The 21,675-nt window shown below is 61.8% G+C and overlaps 3 protein-coding genes across 6 annotated transcripts; 1 reads left to right on the top strand and 2 right to left on the bottom strand.

Annotated features, from left to right (window-relative positions):
• Window positions 1–271: 271 nt before the first annotated feature.
• On the bottom strand, window positions 272–7,657 carry NR2F6 (nuclear receptor subfamily 2 group F member 6). Its single transcript, XM_066566163.1, has 4 exons — window positions 6,721–7,657; window positions 3,701–3,795; window positions 2,485–3,021; window positions 272–1,946 (listed from the first exon to the last, which is right to left on the bottom strand). Exons 1-4 carry the CDS (start codon window positions 6,990–6,992, stop codon window positions 1,672–1,674), a joined length of 1,179 nt encoding a protein of 392 aa, XP_066422260.1. The 5' UTR covers window positions 6,993–7,657; the 3' UTR covers window positions 272–1,671.
• Window positions 7,658–10,491: 2,834 nt separating this feature from the next.
• USHBP1 (USH1 protein network component harmonin binding protein 1) lies at window positions 10,492–15,613 on the bottom strand. The gene is made up of 15 exons (XM_066566380.1): window positions 15,372–15,613; window positions 14,976–15,193; window positions 14,810–14,874; window positions 14,595–14,722; window positions 14,314–14,523; window positions 14,049–14,213; window positions 13,805–13,881; window positions 13,548–13,688; window positions 13,061–13,140; window positions 12,548–12,713; window positions 12,234–12,465; window positions 11,844–12,068; window positions 11,674–11,765; window positions 11,326–11,448; window positions 10,492–10,829 (listed from the first exon to the last, which is right to left on the bottom strand). Exons 1-15 carry the CDS (start codon window positions 15,378–15,380, stop codon window positions 10,667–10,669), a joined length of 2,094 nt encoding a protein of 697 aa, XP_066422477.1. The 5' UTR covers window positions 15,381–15,613; the 3' UTR covers window positions 10,492–10,666.
• A 1,472-nt stretch (window positions 15,614–17,085) lies between these two features.
• BABAM1 (BRISC and BRCA1 A complex member 1) lies at window positions 17,086–21,220 on the top strand. Of its 4 annotated transcripts, none has more exons than XM_066566383.1 (9): window positions 17,086–17,150; window positions 17,545–18,010; window positions 18,339–18,397; window positions 18,607–18,727; window positions 19,061–19,139; window positions 19,423–19,447; window positions 19,647–19,776; window positions 20,120–20,206; window positions 20,771–21,220. In XM_066566383.1, the coding sequence occupies exons 2-9, from the start codon at window positions 17,672–17,674 to the stop codon at window positions 20,969–20,971; spliced, it is 1,041 nt and encodes a 346-aa protein (XP_066422480.1). In that variant the 5' UTR covers window positions 17,086–17,150; window positions 17,545–17,671; the 3' UTR covers window positions 20,972–21,220. The 4 variants fall into 4 exon arrangements, with proteins under 4 accessions (XP_066422480.1, XP_066422479.1, XP_066422478.1 ...); XM_066566382.1 differs by having other exon boundaries at window positions 17,090–17,143; window positions 20,123–20,206; XM_066566381.1 differs by having other exon boundaries at window positions 17,093–17,143.
• Window positions 21,221–21,675: the final 455 nt, after the last annotated feature.

The raw sequence follows: 21,675 nt of genomic DNA, 5'->3' as shown, positions 1-21,675 counted from the left end.
AATGTTCCCTATTTTTGGGGTGGGTTTGATCTCCCCAGTTCCAATTTTGCTGCTAGATCCCAAATCCAGACCCTGGGATTGTAGGAAATGTCTTTAATTGGCGTTAGTTAACGGGTTTATATGGTGGAGTGAGGATTCCAATCGGTGAATGGTCCTGGAATCCCAAAATCCTGAAATTCCAAATCCCAAAATCCTGAAATCCCAAAATCCCACAATCCTGAAATCCCAAATCCCAAAATCCCAAATCTTGGCTCATTCCAGACCGCCGGAGTTGTAGGAAACATCTTTAATTGGCATTAATTAATGAGTTTATATGGCGGAGTGAGGATTCCATCGGCCAGGTATGGTCCCAGAATCCCAAAATCCCAAATCCTGAAGTCTGAAATCCTGGCTCATCCTGGTGCCAGCCGGGGAGGACAGTCTCGGGGGGGTCTGTGTTCCTTGTGTGTCCCCTCCATCTTTGGGAAGACCCTGGGGACAAGGCCAGGGCCCCAGAACTATTTGGGACAACACTAGGAGCTCTTTTGGAGACAACACCGGGACCCCAAAACTTATGGGGACAACCTCAGGACCCCAAAACCTTTGGTGACAACACCAGGACCCCAAAACTTTTGGGGACAATGCCAGGACCCCAAAACCATTTTGGACAACACCAGGACCCCAAAGTCTTTGGGGAGAACACCAGGACCCCAAAGCCTTTGGGGACAATGCCAGGACTCCAAAACATTCAGGGACAATTTGAGGACAACATTGGGACTTCCAGGACCCCAAAACTTTTGGGGACAATTCCAGGACCCCAAAACTTTTGGGGACAATTTGAGGATGACATTGGGACCTCTTCTGGAGACAACACCAGGACCCCAAAACCTTTGGTGAAAACTCCACGACCCCAAAACTTCTGGTGAGAATGCCGGGACCCCAAAACGTTTTGGGACAACACTGGGATCTCTTTTGGGGACAACCTCAATACCCCAAAACTTTTTGGGACAATGCTGGAACCCCACAAATGCCTGTGACAATGCCAGGACCCCAAAACCTTTGGGGCCAACCCCACAACTCTGCAGGCACAACCCGCGAGGGTGCACCCCCATTCCGGCAGGGCCAGGAGCCGCCGGCATTGTGGAGAATCCCAATTCCCTTCCTGGGGAGTGTCCGTCCTGTTCTCTGGCCCATTCCACTGTCTGGCCCATCCTGCTGTCTGTCCGGCCCATTGTCTGGCCCATCCCACTGTCCAGCCTGTCCCTATTATCTGGCCCATCCCGTTGTCTGGCCCATCCCATTTTCCAGCCCATCCCATTTTCCAGCCCATCCCATTGTCCAGCCTGTCCCGTTGTCCAGCCTGTCCCGTTGTCCGTCCATCACACTGTCCAGCCCATCCCATTGTCTGGCCCATCGCATTGTCTGGCCCATCCCTATTATCCGGCCTGTCCTGTTGTCCATCCCATCCCATTGTCCAGCCCATCTCACTGTCCAGCCTGTTCCATTATCTGGCCCATCCCATTTTGGTCCATCTTGTTCTCCGGCCCATCCTGCTGTCCATCTGTCCATCTGTCCAACTTGTCCCACTGTCCATCCGTCCCACTGTCCATCCATCCGTCCCACTGCCCATCTGTCCATGCGTCCATCCATCCATCCTGCCGTCCGTCTGCGTGTCCATGCGTCCATCCGTCCCTACTGCCCGGCGCCGTAGGGCCAGTTGAAGGTGCTGCCGGACAGCAGCATGTCGCGGATCAGGGTCTCGATGGGCGTCTTGCCCACCAGGCGCATGAAGAAGAGCTGTGAGATGAGGGCGGCGGGCACGGCGCGCAGCGCGGGCAGCCGCAGCAGGAGCCGCCCAAAGCGCTGCGGCTGCGACGGGAACTGCGAGCGCTCATACTCGGTCAGCGCCACCTGCGCCTTCTCCTGCAGCGTCTCCACGTGCGCCGGGTCCGACAGCCCGCAGGCATCTGCGAGGGAATGGAGAGGGGTTGGATGTGTGGGGGGTGGCATGGGATCCATTGGGAATGTCCCCAAATCCAGTATCCCCAAAATCCATTGGGAATATCCCCGAATCTATTGGGAATATCCTCAGATCCAATCTCCCAAAATCCATTGGGAATCTCTCAAAATCTATTGGAAATACCCCAAAATCCCCAATATCCCAAAATCCATTTGGAATATCCCAAAATTTAAAGAAATATCCTGAAATTTATAGGGAATATCCCCAAATCCATTGAGAATATCCTCAAATCCATTAGGAATCTTTCAAAATCTCAAGTCCCCAAACCCTCAGATAAACCCACAAAAACCTTCCCCTGTTCATTCCCAAATTCAGACAGATCCAACCACCAACTCTTGGAAAAACACAGGAAAACCTCTCCTTACTCACTCCCAGAACCCCCAAACCCTCAGAAAAATGCTCAGAACAACCTCTCCCTACCCATCCCCAACCCCAAAAACCCTCAGGAAAACCCCAGTCCCTCCCACCTGCCCCCAGCCCCTCACCGGGCGTGAAGAGCGCGATGGCCTTGAGGCAGCTGTACTCAGCCGAGTCCACCTGCAGCCGGTTGAGCTTTTCCACCTGCTCCTGGAAGACCCGGATCTGATCCATGAAGGCCACCACCCTCTCTGCCGACATGGGCGAGGCGTGGAAGCCGGCGGCTGCCAGCAGCGGCGCCATGTGCAGCGGCAGCGCCGACTGCGCCGCGTTCAGCACGAACAGCTCGCTCCAGCTCAGCCGCAGCAGGGCCACCTGGTCGGACACGGGCAGCTCGGGGAAGAAGGGGATGTTTCGCGCCCACTCCACCGTGCTGAAGAGCAGGCGGGCGGCCAGCTCGCAGATGTTGTCGATGCCCATGACGCTGCCCGGCGGCTGCTGCTGCTGCGCATACTGCGAGCCGTAGCGCGCCGCCGGGTAGGGCTCGGCGCGCAGCAGCTGTGAGATCAGCTCCGACACCGGCTGCCCGTTGAAGAAGTCGCCGGCTGGGAGGGGGTTGGGGCTGCTGCTGGAGTGGCTGGGGGGGATTCGGCCCCGCTGCACAGCTGGAGGGGGAGGAAGGTTGGGGTTTTCATGGTGAGCAAAAAAAATCCCATTAGATTTTCATCCCAATCCAAAAAATCCCACCACATTTTTATCCCAACCACACATGGATCCTACATGGATCTTCATTCTGATCCTACATGGATCCTACTGGGTTTGCATGGTAAACCCAAATGATCCCACCGGATTTTCATCCCGATCCCAAAAAATCCCATCAGATTTTCATCCTGATCCCACACAGATCCTACTGGATCTTCGTCCTGATCCTACATGGATCCTATGGGGTTTTCATCCCAATCCAAAAACATCCCATCGAATTTTCATCCCAATCTCACACGGATCCTTCTGGATCTTCGTCCTGATCCTACATGGATCTTACTGGATTTTCATTCCGATCCCAAAAAATCCCACCAGATTTTTATCCTGATCCCACACGGATCCTACTGGATCTTCATCCTGACCCCAATCAGGTCCTACTGGATCTTCATCCCAATACCAAAGAAACCTTCTGGATTTTCATCCTGATCCTAAAAAATCCCACTGGATTTTCATCCTGACCTCACACAGATCCCCCAAAAATCAAAAAAAAATCCACAAAAAATAGGAAATAATTAGGGTTTTTTCCCCCAAAACCTGGGGATTCCCAGAATTCCTGGGATTCCTTGGGAATTTTTTCCCTACCTTCCTTCCTCATGCCCACTCGGAAGCACTTCTTGAGGCGGCAGTACTGGCACTGGTTCCGGTGGTGTTGGTCAATCTGGCAGTCCCGGTTGGACCTGCGGGAATCATTGGGATCAGCCAGAATTCCCAGGAATTTCAGCCCCCCCAAATCCATCCCAGGAATCCCAGAGCCCATTCCCCAATTTTTATGGGATTTTATTGAGATGGTCGTTGCTGATGGGGTTTTTTTCATGGTGATCCCAAAAAATCCCATTGGATTTTCATCCTGATCCCAAAAAATCCCACTGATTTTCATCCTGATCCCTGCCACGTCTGGAAACGGTTTTGGGATTTAATTGTTGGTGAGCCCATGGATGCAGCTCCAGGAATTCCAAAGAATTCCAGGAATTTCCTGTGGGGTTGGGCCTGAAATCTCTCAGGCAGTGCTGACCCCAAATCCCACAGGATTCTGGGATAAAGGGAGAGAATTCCCCAAATTCCTCAGAGCCTGCAAAAGGATGGATTCATCCCAAAATTCCTCAAATTCCCAAAATCCCTGGAAAAGGGCTCCTGGCTCCCACTCCCACATGGAATCTCCCATCCAACCCCCCAGATCCCATTCCCAAGCTGATCCCAGAGCAGGAAATCCCTTCCTAGCCAGAATCGGGGCGGGAAAAGAGAATTTGGGATGAATTCCAGGGCTGGAGCCGCGGGAATCCCGCCACAGAACCTTCCGGAATCCCAACACGGAATTAATTCATCTTCAACATCCCCGGCGCGGCCGGGAACGTGATCCCGATGAAAAGCAGGATCAGGAGCGGCCCTGATGTCTTCATCCAGGCCTGAATTCCCAGAAAACGATCGGGAAAGGCTCGAAGAACTGGGAAAAAAATGGGAATTATCCCGGAATATTTTTTTCCAGTGATGAAAACATCCAGGGGAGCCACCAAGGTCTGGGAGCAGCAGGAAAAGATCCCAAAATTATCCTGGATTATTTTTTCCCCAATGGATAATTCCTTGGAATTTTGGGAAAAGATCCCAAAAATTATGTCAGATTTTTTCCCAATGGATAAAACCACCTGGGTAATTCCTTGGAATTTTGGGAAAAGCTCCCCAAAACTCTTGCCAGATTTCTCCCAATCCCAGCAGGAATTCCCTCAATCCCTCCCCAGCTCCAGGGGCGGCACAGGCCGGAATCCAAAAAGGAAAAATCCAAAGGTTTTCCCCCCCCCTTTTTTTTTTTTTAATTTCAAAAGCCAGGAAGTGACTTGGGAATTTTTGGCTTTTCCAGAGGAACAAAGCTCCAGGTTCCCGCTTTTGTTCTGGGAATCCAAAGCGGCCCCGAGCTCATTTGCATATTCAAAATGCCTTTAATTATCTCTCCCGCTAATTACCCGCCCTAATTAAGTCATTAGCACAGCCCGGGCCTTTCGGAGCTTCCCAAATTTCCCAGCTCGCTGCCTCCTATCCCATTGGAAAACTCCAGAGGGGATTTTTGGGAAAGGTTTTCCCGATGCTGGGGGAGGGTTCAGCTCTTGGGAAAAATCCAGGAGGAAATTGCGGAGCTTTTCCCGAAATTCCAAGGAATTAATCAGGTGGTTTTATCCATTGGGAAAAAAATCCAGGATAATTTAGGGAGCTTTTCCCAAAATTCCAAGGAATTACCCAGGTGGTTTTATCCACTGGGAAAAATCCAGGAGGATTTTTTGGAAAGGTTTTCCAGCTGGGAATTCTGGCCTGTGCCACTCCTGCAGCTGCGGACGGATTGAGGGAATTCCTGTTGGGACTGGGAGAAATCTGGGATGAGTTTTGGGGAGCTTTTCCCAAAATTCCAAGGCTGTGGTGGGATCATCCGAGTGATTTTGCTCATTGGCAATAATCCGGGATAATTCTGGGAGCTTTTCCCAAAATTCCACAGGCATAGTGGGAATTATCCTGGTGGTTTTATCCACTGGGAAAAAAATCCATTAAAATTTTAGGAGCTTTTCCCAAAATTCCAAGGAATTATCCTGGTGGTTTTATCAACTGGAAAAAAAAAATCTGGGATAATTTCAGGGGAACTTTTCCCAAAATCCGGGATTTTTTAGGATCTGGAGCCTATTCCTGCCGAGATTGGATCCAATGGCTCCTGGATGATTTCCAATCCTTTTCCCTCCTCCCACAAATTCCAGAGCCGTCCCTGAGCCGGGATGAGGGAATGGGGACCCTTAGAAATTTGGGAATTCTGCCCTCCAGGAGCAGCCTGGGATTGGGAACTCCCTCGTTCCAAACTCTGGAAATTCCTGGAGATCCCATCCTGGATTCCTCAGAGATCCCGGTATCCTGGAATTCCAGAGGATCCCCGCTCCCATTATCCTGGAATTCCAGGGACTCCCTGCTCCCCGTATCCTGGAATTCCAGAGGCTCCCTGCTCCCATTATCCCGGAATTCCAGAGGCTCCCCGGTCCCGGTATCCCGGTGGATCGCTGCCCCCGGTATTCCAGAGGATCCTGCTCCTGCTGGATGCCGGTGTTCCCGGTCCATCCCGGTCCACCCCGGTGTTCCCGGTGCTCCCGGCATTCCCGCGGCTCCCGTTGGATCCCGGCCGTGCCCGGGGTGATTCACGGGCACCGCGGGAACACCGGGATGGACCGGAATGGACCGGGAATGGACCGACATGGACTGGGAATGCCGGGAGATGGACCTGGAATGCCGGGAATGGGGACAGCCGGGGCTGGGGGATACTGGGATGGACTGGGGGATACTGGGATGGGCTGGGGGGAAACCTCAGCTGAACCGGGAGCCCCTGGGCTGAACTGGGAGCGCCGTTTCGAGCTGCACTGGAGACCCCTCATTTGCACTGGGAGCCACTGGTTTGTACTGGGAGACTCTCGCGCTGTACTGGGAGACCCGCGTGTTCTACTGGAACCCAGTGGTTTGTACTGGGAGACCCTCGTGCTGTACTGAGGGCCACTGGTTTGTACTGGGACACCCCCAGCACCACCACACCGAGACCCCAACTCATCCCCAACCGGGATCCCCCGCTGTCCCCCCGCTGTCACCTGCAGGTGTAGCTGAGGTTCCTGCGGATGCTGCGCTTGAAGAAGCTCTTGCAGCCCTCGCAGGTGAACACGCCGTAGTGCTTCCCGCTGGATTTGTCCCCGCACACCACGCAGTCCGCGCCGGCCCCGGGCCGCTCCTCCTCGCCGTGCTCCGCGTCGCTGCCGCCGCCGCCGGGGGACGCCGCCTCCTCCGCTCCGCCGCCGCCGCCGCCCCCGGTGCCACCGGCTCCGCCACCGTTCGGCTCGCCCCAAGCGCCGGCCACCATGGCCATGGCTCCGCGGGGCCGCGGGGGCTCAGCGCCGCATCGAGCGGAGCCTGCCGGTGCTGCTGCTCCTCCCGGTGCTGCTTCTGCTCCCGGTTCTTCTCTGCCCGGTGCTGCTTCTGCTCCCGGTGCTTCCCCTCCCGGTGCTGGTTCTGCTCTTGGTTCTTCCCCCGGTTCTTCTCCTCACGGTTCTTCTCACGGTTCTTCTCCCGGTTCTTCCCCTCCCGGTGCTGGTTCTGCTCCCTGTTCTTCCCCTCCCGGTTCTGCTCCCGGTTCTTCTCCTCCCGGTTCTTCCCCTCCCGGTGCTTCCCCGCGCCGAGTTCGGTAAGTTTTACCGAGGAACCGCCGGCTGGGAAAAGCTCCGCTTTTTGGGGTAGTTTTTCTTTTTCAGGTTTTTTTTTGGGGTCGCCCCCTCAGGGATTTGTCGCTCTCCTCCTCCTCCTCCTCCTCCTGCCGGTTCACGGCCCCGCGGAAAGTTTGCGGCGGCGGCGGGGCCGGGGCGCGGCGCATCCCCCCGCGGGCACCGGCCGCATGCGGGGCCGCTCCCGCCCCCGGTGGCTCCTGCGCTCCGCGGCACCGGCTGGAAGGAGGAGGAGGAGAAGAGGAGGAGGAGGAGGAGGAAGGAGGCGGCGCTGCCCCGGTTCGCCCTCGCCGCTCTCCGGGCCCCGCCGCCGCTCGCAGCCCGGTGCCGGTGCGGCTGCGGGTGCGGCGGGACCGGCTCCGCCGAGCCCCGGGGCTCTCCCCGCCTCCCGTGAAAGAGCAAAGTTCAGCCGCTGCCGCGGTGGCCGCCCTGGATGCTCCTCCCCGGCCTCCTCCCCTTCCGCTCCCGGGTCCTGCCCCGGTCCCGGCCCCGCCGCCGCCGCCGCACCGGGGCCGCTCCACGCCCCCCGCGCTCCGCGGGTCGGGAACGGCCACCGGGACCAGCGGGGCCACCGGGACCAGCGGGGCCGGAGGGAGCGAGGGGAGCGGGGATGGATAGCGCGGTTCGGCACCGGAGGCGGCGGCCGGGGCCCTTCCCGGGCCCCCGCGGCGGTTCGGGCACGCCCGGGGCTCGGCCGGCACCGGGAGCGCTGGGAAACCGGGATGGGACCGGGAAACTGGAATGGGGCTGGGAAACCGGGATCAAACTGGGAAACCGGGATGGGGCCAGGAAACCAGGATCAGACTGGGAAACCAGGATCAAACTGAGAAAAAGGGATGGGACTGAGGAACTGGGATCATATTGGGAAACCGGGATCAGACTAGGAGCCTGGCACTGGGATCCCAAATCAAACTGGGATCCCGGGGTCCAGGCGGGGGCCTGGCACAGCCCGGGGGTTCCTGGATCAAACTGGGAGCCCCACAGTGTGCCAGGAACCTGGCACTGGGACAGGAGCCCCACGTGGCACCGGGATCCCAGCACAGAACTGGGAATCTGGTATCAAAATGGGATCACTAGGATTCCAGGATCACCCTGAGATCACTGGGATTCTGGGTCAAACTGGGAGCCTGGCACTGGAACTGGGATTCCAGGATCTAGCTGGGATCCCAGTATCAAGCTGGTGTTTTACTGGGAGCCCCATATTGCACCAGGACAAAATCCTGTGGCCCCATAAACCTCCATGGTCCCAAAAGGTCCCTGCAGCCCCATAAAGTCCCTGCGGCCCCAAAGGTCCTGCGGCCCCATAAATGCGGCTGCAATGCGGTCGATCCAGTCGGACCCGTCTCCCGGTGGGTGCTGGGATTCCTGGGAATCATTAACCCGGGATAATCGGGATAATCCCAGCAGGAAAAGGTGCCTGACCCCGGCACCCCGCCCTGCCCCGGGCACTTATGGGGCAAAGTCCCCAAAGTGACCCCAAAAACGCCGCAGTGTCCCCAAGGTGCCAGGCTGGGACCGACCTTGGAGTTCCTGATCTGGGTTCTGGCTCGGGGTTTAGGGAAAAGTGAAGCTAAACCTGGAACTGGGGTGCAGCAGAGATGGCCATAAATGGAATTAAACCCTGAATTCCCTGAATTTAGGGGTTTGATCCTAAAGCCAAACAAATCATGGGATAACCCCTGGAAAATCCAGCTGGGAATGGGGTCAGCTTTGGGAGATCCCAATCCCCTGTCCCCACAATGTCCCCAAGAGTGGGGTGCCATAATTCTCTGGATTTAGGGTGCTCTGAAAGGAACCCAATTCCCCAAATCATGGGACAATCCCTGGAAAATCCAGCTGGGAACAGGACTGGCTTTTGAGGGATCCCAATCCACAGAGTCCCCCTGTCCCCACAATGTCCCCAAGAGTGGGGTGCCCCAGTTCCCTGGATTTAGGGGATCCCAGTTCCCCTGATCATGGGACAAGCCCTGGGAACCCCAGCTGGGAATGGGGCTGGGTTTTGGGGGATCCCAATCCGGGCCCAGTGGGGTCACCCCCACCCTTCACCCATGCCAGGTTGGGATTTGTGGCCTTGGACTCCCTGGAAAAAAACCAACCCAAACCCCCCAAAAACCCCCAAAATAACAATCCAGGAACAAAGGTGGAAATGGGATCTGGGTTTGTTTTGACGTTTGATCTCCGGAGGAATTCCAGTTCCTGAATTCCCAAATTCCCGAAGAATTCCCATTCCCACCCCTCCTCCTCCTCCTCCTTGCTCTGCTCTGCTGCTCCCGCCCCACAAAAGGGCCCCGGGAAGGCGCCGATGTTTTTCTGGGCTCCTTTTTGGGGTCAGCAGCAGCTCCAGAGGCTTCGGGATGGTTTGGGTCTCTGGTGGGGTGTGGAGGATGGGGATGGGGTTGGGGATGGTGGAAAAGCAGGAAAAGATCCCCAAAATCATCCCAGATCCTTCCTAATGGACAAACCCAGCCTTGGTGGGGGGTCAGAGAAAGATCCTAAAAATCATCCTGGATTTTTTTCAGTGGGTGAAATCACCTGGGGATCCCCAGTCTGGATTTGGGATTGGATTTGGATTGGGCTGGGATTGGACTGGGATCGGATCAGGATTGGACTGGGATTGGATCGAGATTGGACTGGTTCCACCCCATCCCTCTGTCCGTCCGTCCCCCCGATGTCCCATGAGTGAAATGGAGCATTTTGGGGTCAAATCCCTGATTTTCAGCCACTCTGGGCATTCAAGCCTCACTGTCCCCACATTGCCACCCCCCCACGTCCCCAGTGTCACCCCAAGGAGCGGTGATGGTGACACCTCCGGACAATCCCCGGGGCTGCCCTGATTTCTCCACCTTTCCAGGGGGAAACTGAGGCACCAGCCAGGGACTCGCGGTGGCCAGGGGCTATGGGGGACGTGGCGGGGGGAGGTGCCAGCGCCAGGTGCCACCTGCCATATCCTGGTGCCACCTGCCGTGTCCGGTGCCACCCGCTGTGTCCCCTGCTGTCCCCAGCCCCGAGGTGGCCCCGCCTGTCACAGGGCCCTGACCCCGCACAAAGCGAATTTGAATCTCAAAAGGGGCCAAGCCCTGACCTCCGACCCCGGGGTCAGCCAGGCCCCTGGACACGGACATGGACACTGGACACGGACACCAGACAGATTTTCAGATTTCCCCATAGATTTCCAAATTTCCCCAAAGATTTCCGAGTTTCCCCATGATTTTCCAAGTTTCCCCAGGGATTTCTGAGTTTTCCCATAGATTTCCGAATTTCCCCAGGGGTTTCCGGGGCTCCCCATGAATTTCCGAGTTTCCCCAGGGATTTCCGGGGCTCTTTAGATGCAGGTCTCGCCTCCTCGCTCCAGCTCCCGCAGTGTCCGGGCCAGGGCTCGCTCCCTGCGGCCGTGCTGGCCCCGCAGCGCCGCCGCCCGCGCCTGCAGCCGCCGCAGCTGCTCCGCCTGCTTGCGCCGCGCCCCGCGGTACGCCAGGGCCAGCGAGCTGCGGGCACCGGGCGTCAGGGGATTGGGGGCACCCAGGGGGAGCAGGGGGTTTGGGGGGTTTGGGGATTTAGGGAGCCGAGGAATGGGAGGAGCTCGGAGGGTTTGGGGCGTCGGGGGATTTTGGGATTTAGGGAGTCAGGGAGTTGGGGGAGCCAGGGGATCCAGGGGAGCCGGAGGTTTTGGGATTTAGGGAATCAGGGAATCGGGGGAGATGGGGATTTGGGGACTTAAGGAGTCGGGGGAGCTGGGAGATCCAGGGGAGCCCGGGGATCCAGGGGAGCCCGGGATTTGGGGATTTAGGGAGTCAGGGAGTTGGAAGAGCTGGGAGCATGAGGAGGAGCCGTGAATTTTGGGATTTAGGGATTTAGTGAATTGGGGGAGCCAGGGATTTAGGGAGCCAGGGGGATGAGGGGAGTCAGGGCTTCCAGGGAGTCAGGGGGACTGAGGGAACCGAAGGGACCCAGGGACACCCAAGGGACCCGGCCCGTGCTCACCTGTGCGCCTGGAGAAGCTCCAGGGTGACGGTGGCACTGTGCCCCTGCTGGGCACGGCTGGCAGCGCTGCCCTGCTCCAGGGCCAGCGCCAGCTCCCGGGCACGGCCACGCAGCTGCTCCGTCCTGGGGACACGCGGCAGTGTCACCAGGGCCACCCCGAGCCCGCCCCACCAGCCCGCACAGCACCATTCCCAACTCCACACAATGCCACACAGTTGCTGACCCCACAGAATTCCCAACCCCACACATTTCCCGATCCCACACAGTTCCTGATGCCACACAGTTGCTGACCCCACAGAATTCCCAACCCCACACATTTCCCAATCCCCCACAGCTCCCATCCCTCACCTGGCCCGGATCCGGAGCAGCTCCTCCCTCGTTCTCTCGGGGTCCGGGGGGTTCCCCGGGGCCATCGCCGCCCCCCGCCCCATCCGCGCCTCCTGCAGAGATTTCCGGCTGTCTCCCATCCCTCGGCATCCCCCAAATCCCAGGAACAGCCCCACGGGATCCATCCCTACCTCCTCGGAGCTGCTGCCGGAGCTGCTGCCGGAGCTGCTGCCGGAGCTGCCGGAGGCTCCGTCCCGCCCGTCCCGGTCCCGTTCCCGGTGCTGTTCCCGCTCCCGTTCCCGCAGCAGGAGGCGCAGCGCGGCCTCGCGGGGCCCGTGCGCGGCCAGCAGCAGCTCCAGGGCTCGCTTCTCCTTCTGAGCCAGCTGCAGCCGCGTCCGCAGCTCCGCCAGCGCCTCCTGGCACCGCGGGGAAACTGAGGCACGGCCGGGGAGACAGCGGGGGACCGGGGAGGGAGCCGGGGAGGGATCCAGGAAAGGATTCAAGGAGGGATCGATGGAGAAATCCGGGGAGGGTCCCAGGGAAGGATCCATGAAGGGATCTAGGGAGGGATCCCAACCCACCTTGAGCACCGCCAGCTCCTGCAGCAGTTCCTCCTTCTCCGGCCGCCTCCAGCCGGGCAGCAGCGCCCGCGCTTCCCGCAGCGCCCGCTCCGCCCGGCCCCGGAGGTCGCGCTGCCGCGGGGGCTCCGAGAGCTCGGCGGCGTCCAGCAGGGACCCCTTCACCGCCGCCTGCTCGGCGCGGAGCCGCCGGATGAGCTCCCGCAGCGCTCCCTCCTCCTCCATCCCCCGGGGGCTGCGGGGCGGGCACGGCGGCGGTGGGCACGGGCCACCCGGGGGGGGGGGCTCAGCGCCGGGACCCCCGCGCCCCCCGGTACCTGTGAGCCCCGGGGCTGTCCGCGGGGTCCTCACGGCTCTCCGGCTCCGCTGGGCCCGGGGGCTCCGGTGTGGCGGGGCCGGGGCCGGGCGCGCGGTCCGGGCTCTGTTCCGGTGTGGCGGGGCCAGGTCCCGGTTCGTGACCCGGGCTCGGTTCCGCCGCGGTTCCTGGGCACGGTGCGGGCAGTGCCGCTGCCCAGGGGTGCCCGCAAGGGGTGTGGGGGGCATTGGGATGCCCCACAAGCTCCCTGCATCCCCCCGAAGTCCTTCCAGTACCTCCCAGTATCCCTCGTGCATGCCCCAGTACCCCCACGTGGACCTTACACATCCCTTTGGCATCCTCCCTGACTGCTCCCCAGTATCCCCCCAGTATTCCCAGTATCCCCCCAGTATCCTCCCAGATAACTTCCCAGTATCTTCCCAGTATTCTCCCCAGCACACCAGCATCCCCCCTCATAAGCCCCCAGTTTCCCTCAGTCTCCCCCAGCCCCCTGTGTCCCCCCGCTGTCACTCACCCCCATGGGTGCCACCCTCCGGTGCCACCTTCGCCCGCACCAGGTCCAGGAGGGCGGCGTAGGCACCCCCACAGCGCTCGCTGGGGGACAAGGGGCTCAGGGGGACTGTCCCCAACCCTGTCCCATCCCTGTCCCCAGCCCAGTCCCTGTCCCCATTCCTCATCCTTGTCCCTATCCCCACCCGAGTCCCCATCCTGATTCTGATCCTAGTCCCGATCCTGATCCCTGTCCCCATCCCATCCCATCCCATCCCATCCCATGCCTATCCCTATTCAGGTCCCCGTCCCGAGAGTCTCAGGGAACTTTCCCCATCCCGTGTCCCCATCCCTGTCTCTGTCCCCATCCTGTGTCCCCCCTCCCGTGTCCCCTGTCCCACCTGCAGCTCAGCGCCAGCCGCAGCCCGCTGCAGCTCAGTGGGGCTGTCCCCATCCCTGTCCCCTGTCCCGTGTCCCCATCCTGTGTCCCCATCCCGTGTCTCCTGTCCCACCTGCAGCTCAGCGCCAGCCGCAGCCCGCTGCAGTGCGCCTCCCGCCTGCCCAGCTCCATGCTCAGCCGCTCCGCCTCGCCCTTGCACTCGCCCAGCGCTGCCAGCAGCTCCCGGTTCGCCTCCTGCAGCCGCGCCAGCACCCTGCGGGCCCGAGGGCACCGGGGCCGTGCCTCAGTGTCCCCAGGGGTGTTCGGGGGACTCGGGGCTCGGGGGAGACTCGGGATTTGGGGAGGACTCGGGGTTCGGGGGGGACTCACCCCTGCAGCTGCTGCAGCCGCTCCTCCTGTTCCCGGCCGGGCCCCGCCGAGGGCTGGGGGGACAGCGGGGCGCGGGGCTGCAGGGGAGGGGGCGACATGGAGGGGAGCGGCCCGGGGGGGTCATCCCGGGGGCCGGCACCCCGTGGGACTGAGCACCGCCACCACCCCAGGTGACATCGCGCGGAGGGGACCCCAGAGCCCCGTGCCAGGGCAGGAACACCCCGTGCTCCAGCCCCGCACTCACCCGGTGCCCCGGGGGGCTGCTGGGCCCGGGGGTGTCACCGACCCCGGGGGTGTCGCCAGTCCCAGAGGTGTCACCAGTCACCAGGGTGTGACCGGTCCCGGGGGTGTCACTGCCTGACCCTCCCGGCTCCTCCAGCCTGGCCAGAGCCTCCCGCAGATCCCGCACCTGAACCGGACACGGGACTCAGCACCGGCACCGCTTTGGTGACACCCCGACGGTGGCACCCGGGACACCCCGAGGGTGGCACCCGCTGTCCCGCACCCACCTTGCCCTGCAGGCGCTCCCGCTCGCCCCGCAGCGCCCGCAGCGCGGCCGTGGCCTGGCCCAGCTCCTCATCCCGCTGGCCCAGGGCTGCCCGCAGGCTCGCGTTCCTTGCCGCCGCCGCCCCCACCTCCGCCGGTGGCCCCGGTCCCGCCGCCGCCTCCGGCCAGCAGCGGCGCGCCCAGCCCGGTGTCCGGCTCAGTTCCTGCAGGCTCTGCGCGTGCCAGGCCGGTCAGTCCGTGCCCGCCGTGCCGCCGCAGGCACCGCGGGCGTGGCGAGGCTCACCTGGAGCGCCCGGTGCCAGGCCGGGGCGGGCGGCGGCCACGCCGGGGGCTGCCGGCGGCGGGAGAAGGCGGCGCGCTCCAGGGAGCTCACGGCGTGCTGCAGGCGCTCGAAGAGATCCGGACTGCGCACTGGGGACAGCGACAGCGACACGGCCGCCGTCAGGGCAGGGACAGCGCGGCGGTGGCACCTGTGGTGGCACGGGGGGCGGCGCTCACCGTCCGGGCTGACAGCGGCGACAGTGGGGACAGTGGCGGTGGCCTCCCAGCCGTCCTCATCCGCCCTGCGGGGCGAGGAAGGGCACGGTGAGGTCTCGGTGTCCCCTCGTTCCCGGTGTCCCCTCGTTCCCGGTGTTCCCGCGGGTGACTCTCCCGGTGCCGGTACCTGGCGGGGCGCTGCTGTCGCCGCTGCTGTCGCGGGGCCGCCCCTGCCAGCAGCGGGATGTCCTCGGTGTCACTGCCCACGTCCTCGTCATCCTCCTCATCCTCTTCCTCCGCTTTCTCCTCCTCCTCCTGGCGCGGGGGCCGGGCCGGGGTGCCCGTGGGGGTGCCCGTGCCCCGTTCAGCCCGGGGGGCAGAGCGGGTGGCACCTACCGGGTTCTCCTGGCACAGGGATGAGCTGTGGCCACCAGCCCGGCCCGCTGGGCCACCGGCCCCATCCCGGTGCCCGGAGTGGGAATTCCACCGCGGAGCGCGGCACGAGGAGCCCCGGGACCGGGTGGGGTCAGCCCCGTTTGGGGTCAGCCCCGCGCTGTGCCCAGCACGGACAGTGCCCGCTCACCTCCTCCATGCCCGCGGTCCGGGATCGTCCTGCCCGTGGCTCCCAGCAGGTCCCGGTTCCACTCTGAGGGTCCCAACACGTCCCGGTTCCACACGGGGGCTCCGGGATGTCCTGGCTCCACACCCAGCCTCCCAGTAAGTCCCAGTTTCCCCCCAGGGTCCCAGCAGGCCCCGCTCTATCCCGAGGTTCCCGTTCTCTCCCAGTTCCCCAAAGTTCCCGTTCTCCCCCGGTTCCCCCCAAGTTCCCGTTGTCTCCCTATTCCCTGTTCTATCCCCATTCCCCCCAGGTTCCCGTTCTCTCCCGGTTCCCCTCACATCCCCGTTCTGTCCCTGTTCCATCCCAGTTCCCCCCGTTCTGTCCCAGTCCCCCCCAGCTGCAGTTCTCTCCCGGTTCCCCCCATTCTGTCCCAGTTCCCCCACGTCCCCGTTCCGTACCAGTTCCCCTCATTCTCTCCTGGTCCCCCCAGGTTCCCCCCGTTCTGTCCCAGGTCCTGTTCTGTCCCAGTTCTCATTCTGTCCCGGTTTCCCCACATTCCCGTTCTGTCCCGGTCCCCCTGGTTCTTGTTCTGTCCCAGTTCCCGGTGTCTCCCTGTTCCCCCCATTCTGTCCCCGTTCCCATTCTCTCCCGGTGCCCCCCGGTTCCCCCCACATTCTCGTTCTGTCCTGGTCCCCCTGGTTCCCATTCTGTCCCGGTTCCCCCTGTTCCGTCCTGGTTCCTCCCGTTCTCTCCCGGTCCCCTCCCGTCCCGCGGCACCTCCGGTAGCTCGGGCAGCGCCTCCGGCCCCGGCCGTGTTCCTGCCGGGATTTCCTCTTCCTTTAACCGTTCAGCTGCCCCGCCTGGGGGGCACCACGGGGCCTTTTGGGGTGCTCGCCCCCCTCAAAACCCCCTCAAAAACCCCCCCAAAACCCCAACCTCCCCCCAAATGCCCCAGCCCCCCGTGTGGCCGTGCCCTCCCCGGTGCCAGGCAGGTGCCACCCTCACCCCACCGAGCACCCCCTGCAAAGGGACGGGGACCCCAAAACGCTTTTGGGGTGTGCAGGAGAATTTGGGGGTGCTGTAAGAGCTTTGGGGTGCTGTGAGAAGTAGGAGGGTGCTGGTTTTGGGGTGCTGGGAGGGTATTTGGGGTGCGGGGAGGGAGGGAGGGGTGTGGAGCAGGGGGATTTGGGGTGTGGGAGGCGGTTCTGGGGGGGTACACGGGGATTTAGGGTACGCGTGGATATTTGGGGTGCAGGTGGGTATATGGAGTGCGGACATCGATATTTGAGGTGCAGGCGGATGTTTGGGGGGTGCACGTGGACATTTGGGGTGCGGGAAGCAGTTTTGGGGGTGCACATGGATATTTAGGGTAAAACACGAGCATTTGGGGTACAGAGGGCGGAGCACGGGGATATTTGGGGTGCAGGAAGCCGTTCGGGGGGGTTCACACGATGTTTGGGGTGCGGCAGAGGCGCAGCACGGTTTAGAACGGCATTTGTGGGGCGGGGGGCGGCGGTCGGGGGTTTTGCCGGGGGTCCAGGGGGACTACAACTCCCAGCAGCCTCCGCGCGACACCACTTCCGGCGGAACGGGGCCGGACCTGAGCGGTGAGCGCGGGGGCTCTGGCGGGCGAACACGAACGGGAGGGAGGTGGGGAAGGGGGTGTGTGAGGGGACGGGGCCGTGAGGAGGCGTTCGGGGCCCGGGGGTCATCCCCATGGTGGCGGGGGCACCCAAAGGGACTACAACTCCCAGCAGCCCTCCCGCGGCGCCATTTCCGGCGGAGCTCGAGCTGCGGTGAGCGGTGAGCGCGGGGGGCTCGGGGGATTTTGGGGGTTTCAGGGGGGTTTTGGGGGGTTTTGGGGGGTCGAGGGCGAGCAGGAGCGGGGCAGGGGATGGGGAAGGAAGGGATGGAGGGAGGAGATGGGGGCGTGGGGCGGGGGAAATGGGGCAGGGGAGGGGCGTGGGAAGGTGGGGGGCGTGGGAAAGGGGATCCGAGAATGGGGCTGAGTGGAGAGGGGGAGTGATTGGGGAACCCCCAAACTCCGCGGAGCCCCTGCCCCTCCTACCCCCCTGTCTGTGGAGCCCCTCCCCACGCAGCGAGATCCCCCCCCGAGCCCCCCGGGTTTGGGGTCACAGCCGCACCGGGACACCACTGATTTTGGGGTCACAGCCGCACCGGAATTTCCCCACTTTAGGGGTCCCAGGCACAGAGAAGCCCCAGGTTTGGGGTCCCAGCCTCACAGCACCCCCAAACCCGCTGATTTTGGGGTGCCAGCCGCAGCACACCCCCCGGTTTTGGGGTGCCAACCCCCCAGTTTCGGGATGGACACGTCGGAACCGGGCAGCGCGGCCGAGGATGAGGAGGAGAAGGTTCCAGAAGTTCGGCCCCGCACCCGCTCCAACCCCGAAGGCGCCGAGGACCGAGCCCCGAGCGGGCCAGGCAGCGTGGGCAGCCGGGGAGAGGCCCCGGGGAACCGGGGAGAGGCTCCGGGAAACCGGGGAGAGGCTCCGGGGAACCGCAGCGAGGGCGAGGGGGAGGCGGCCAGCGCCGGGCACAGCCCCCCCGGGCAGCCTGGCACGGCCTGGCACGGCCCGGGCAGCCACGGGCAGCACGGCGAGGTGACCGTCAGAACACCGCGGGTGAACTGCCCCGAGAAGGTGGTGAGTGACTGGGAGGGACTGGGAGGAGTTGGGAGGGGAGTGGGAGGGACTGGGATGAACTGGGAGGAACGGGGCGGGGGGGATTGGGAGGGACTGGGAAGGGTTGGAAGGGGGAATTCGGGGCGACTGGGACGGACTGGGGGGGATGGAGGGGACTGGGAGAACTGGGAGGGGATTGTGGGGAAATGAGAGGGACTGGGAGGGAATTGGTGGGGGGGAATTGGGGTGGACTGGGAGGGGATTGCGAGGGACTGGGATGGACTGGGGACATCCTGAGGGTCCCTGGCGACACTCGGGGGTCTCAGCTGTGCCCCCCCCGCCACCCCAGATCATCTGCCTGGACCTGGCCGAGGAGATGGCAGTGCCCAAACTGGAGTCCTTCAATGGGTCAGTGCCAGGGGCTGCCAGGTGGTGGTTTTGGGCTGCTGGGTGGGTTTCTGGTGTGTTTGGGGTGCCAGGTGAGGGTTTGTGGTGTTTCTGGGATTTGTGTGGTTTTTGGGGTGCTGGGCAGGGTTTGGTGGTGTCTCTGGGGTTTGTGGTGTGTGGGGTTTGTGTGTTTTGGGGTTTCTGGGGTGCGCTAAGCCCGTGCCCCGCAGGTGCCGCAGCAACGCCCTGACGGTGGCCCAGAAGATGATCGAGATGTTCGTCAGGACCAAACACAAAATCGACAAAAGCCACGAGTTCGCCCTGGTGGTGGTGAACAACGATGCCACCTGGGTGGGTGACATGGGCACAGCCACAGGGGGGGCTGGGGTGCCAGGGGGCACCGGGCAGGGACAAGGACAGGGATGGGCACGGGGTGGGACAGGGAGAGGGACAGGGAGAGGGGGCCTGGGGTGCCAGGAGGGGACGGGCACAGGGTGGGGCCAGGGCCAGGGATGGGCACAAGGGACTGGCAGTGGGGACAGGGATGGGCACAGGGCAAAGGGACAGGGAGGGACACAGGGGCGGGCACAGAGGTGGGGACAGGGGTGGGCACAGAGCTGGGCACAGGGGACAGGGTGGACACAGGGCCAGTGCCAGCTCGGTGCCAGCCTGGTGCCCCCGCAGCTCTCGGGGTTCACGTCAGACCCACGTGAGGTTTGCAGCTGCCTCTACGACCTGGACACTGTCGTGTGCCAGTCCTTCAGTATCCTGCCGTGCCACTGGGGTGTCCTGGGTGCCACCTGGGTGGCATCAGGGGGTCCTGGATGTCTTGGGTGCCAGGGGGGATCCCTTTTTTGCCACTGGGGTCACCAGAGTGCCACTGGGGTCCCTTTCCCTTGGGTGGCATTGGGGTGTCTTGGGTGCCAGGGGTGGCCCTGGGGGTGGCCCTGGGGGTGGCCCTGGGGGTGGCACAGGTGTCTGGGTCGCCCTGGGGGTGGCCCTGGGGGTGTCACAGGTGCCAGGACCAGCCTTGACTCCAAGCTCAGATCTGGATGGGCTCTTCAACCTCATGTGAGCACTGGAGGGTTCCAGAACGTTCTGGGGGTGCTGGGGGGTTTGGAGGGTGCTGGGGGGTGGCACCCGAGCCCTGTCCCCTGTCCCTGTGGCAGCCACCCTGACCTGGGAGTGCCACCTGTCTCTGTCCCCTGTCCCTGTGGCTGCCACCCTGTCCTGTCCCCATGGGTGCCACCCTGTCCTGTCCCCATCCCAGCCAGCAGAAGGTGGAGCTGCCGGTGACCGACAATGTCCAGACCATCCCCCCGCCCTTCGTGGTCAGAACCATCCTGGTGTTCGGGCGCCCGCGCTGCCAGCCCCACTTCTGTGGGGGCGAGCACGTCAAGGTCTGGGACACCCCAAAATCCCCCCTTTTCCACCCAAAATCCCCCCTGTGACACCCCAAAATCCCCCACTTCTGCAGGGGTGAGCACATGAAGGTCTGGGACATCCAAATCCCCCTGTGCCACCCCCAAAATCCCCATGTTTCCACCCAAACTCCCCCCATTTCCACTCTCAAAATCCCCCCATGCCACCCCCAAAATCCCCCCATTTCCACCCCAGATCTCCCCATGCCAGCCCCAAAATCCCCCTATGCCAGCCGCAAAATTCCCCATTTCCACCCCAAATCTCCCCCCAAACCCACCAAATCTCCCCCCAAAGCCCCCAAATTCCCCTTTTTCCCCCCAGAAGCTGCTGCAGTGCCCCTATTTCTTCTTCGATGTCGTTTACATCCACAACGGGGTGGATGAAAAGGAAGACGAGAGCAGCTGGAAGGTAAAAGGAGACAAATTCCCCCAATTCCTTTCTTTCTCCCCAAATCCTCCCTTTCCCCCCCCCACAAATTCCCCCATTTTTCCCCTCATTTGTCCCCATTTTACCTTTTTTATTTTCTTTTTCCCCCAAATTCCCCCCCCCCAAATTTTCCCACCCAAATTCCCCCTTTTTTCTTTTTGTGGGAATGAGGGGGTTGGGAGAGGATTTGAGAGGGATTTTGGGGGGAAATTGGGGAAAAAAGGGGGGGTTGGGGGGATTGGGGTAAAAAAAGGAGGAAATGGGATGGGAATGGGGGGATTTAGGGGGCAATGGGACAATTAGGGGAAAATAGGGTGGGAATGGGGGGATTAGGGGAAAATGGGGTAGAAATGGAATGGGTTTGTGGGGAATTTAGGAGGCCAATGGACACTGGGGTATCACCAACAATGGGGTGACAAAAGAACAGCATTTTGGGGGGAAATTTTTGGGCAAACCTAGAGGACAAAAAGAGGAAATTTCTCAGAATTTGAGGTCAGTACAAGCCCAGCTCTGACCCCATTGTATCCCTGTGTGTCCCCTCCCCAGGACATGTTCGGGTTTTTCGGCAGCCTGGACACCAAAGGCACCAACTACAAGTACGAGGTGGCCCTGGCGGGGCCGGCGCTGGAGCTGCACAACTGCATGGCCAAGCTGCTGGCGCATCCCCTGCAGCGGCCCTGCCAGAGCCACGCACACTACGGGCTGCTGGACGGGGGGGACAGCCCCGAGGGGGAGGCCACCACCTGAGACAGGGGACAGGCCACCCTCTGAGGGGACAGCCCCAAGAGAGGGGACAGCCCTGAGGGGACAGGCCCAAGGGCGATGCCACCGCCTTAGGGAACGACCCTGAGAAAAACGCCAGTCCCTTGTTTTTAAAATATTAAAAGTTGAATAGGAATGAAATGGTTCTAAAGCCAGCAATGTAATTAGAGGAATGCAGATTTGGACAACTGGGATTTAGGACAGTAGGAGAAAATAAAAACAAAGAGTTACGGACGGTGTGGGTCCCTCTGTCCCAGCTCCATGGGGACACCCCGAAGTGACCATTCCCCTCTGGCCACCAGGGGTAGGGAGGGGACAGGGGATGGGGACATGGACAGGGGACAGGGACAGGGACAGGGGACAGGGACATGCCAACGCTGCCCTGAGCCGCAGCCATTCCACAAATCCTCATTTTTCAACCCATTTCCATAAATCCTGGCCAAACCTGCCTTGCTCTCGCTGCAGGGGACACGGAGCTCCGTGCTGGGGATAGATGGGAACCTCAGCGTCCCAGCGGTCACTGAGGCCACCCTGGCTCGTCCCCGCAGCTGGGGCAGAGACCTGTCCCCTGTCCAGCACAAACAAAAACCTATTCTGGGCCCTGACCTGCCACGAACCTCGGCCCACGCGCAACAATTACAGTGTCGCCAGCAGTGCTACCGCCACATCCTGACACAGCCACCACCGGA

This window comes from Molothrus aeneus, chromosome 27 (assembly GCF_037042795.1).
Source record: "Molothrus aeneus isolate 106 chromosome 27, BPBGC_Maene_1.0, whole genome shotgun sequence".
Classification (NCBI taxonomy): domain Eukaryota; kingdom Metazoa; phylum Chordata; class Aves; order Passeriformes; family Icteridae; genus Molothrus; species Molothrus aeneus.
The sequence above is the reverse complement of the archived record's forward strand: the minus strand, read 5'-3'. Positions and strand labels throughout refer to the sequence as shown.

What these genes read in the sequence shown, in the direction of transcription:
- BABAM1 (XM_066566383.1), top strand. Translation starts at nt 17,672, where the DNA reads ATGGACACGTCGGAACCGGGCAGCGCGGCCGAGGATGAGGAGGAGAAG. An exon ending in TGAACAACGATGCCACCTGG is followed by an intron (nt 18,728 to 19,060) that starts GTGGGTGACATG and finishes GTGCCCCCGCAG; the next exon opens with CTCTCGGGGTTCACGTCAGA. An exon ending in TGTCGTGTGCCAGTCCTTCA is followed by an intron (nt 19,140 to 19,422) that starts GTATCCTGCCGT and finishes CTCCAAGCTCAG; the next exon opens with ATCTGGATGGGCTCTTCAAC.
- NR2F6 (XM_066566163.1), bottom strand. Translation starts at nt 6,992, where the DNA reads ATGGCCATGGTGGCCGGCGCTTGGGGCGAGCCGAACGGTGGCGGAGCC. An exon ending in AACCTCAGCTACACCTGCAG is followed by an intron (nt 3,796 to 6,720) that starts GTGACAGCGGGG and finishes TGATTCCCGCAG; the next exon opens with GTCCAACCGGGACTGCCAGA. An exon ending in CATCGCGCTCTTCACGCCCG is followed by an intron (nt 1,947 to 2,484) that starts GTGAGGGGCTGG and finishes ATTCCCTCGCAG; the next exon opens with ATGCCTGCGGGCTGTCGGAC.
- USHBP1 (XM_066566380.1), bottom strand. An exon ending in CGACAGCAGCGCCCCGCCAG is followed by an intron (nt 14,875 to 14,975) that starts GTACCGGCACCG and finishes CTCGCCCCGCAG; the next exon opens with GGCGGATGAGGACGGCTGGG. An exon ending in GCAGCCCCCCGGGGCACCGG is followed by an intron (nt 13,882 to 14,048) that starts GTGAGTGCGGGG and finishes CCTCCCCTGCAG; the next exon opens with CCCCGCGCCCCGCTGTCCCC.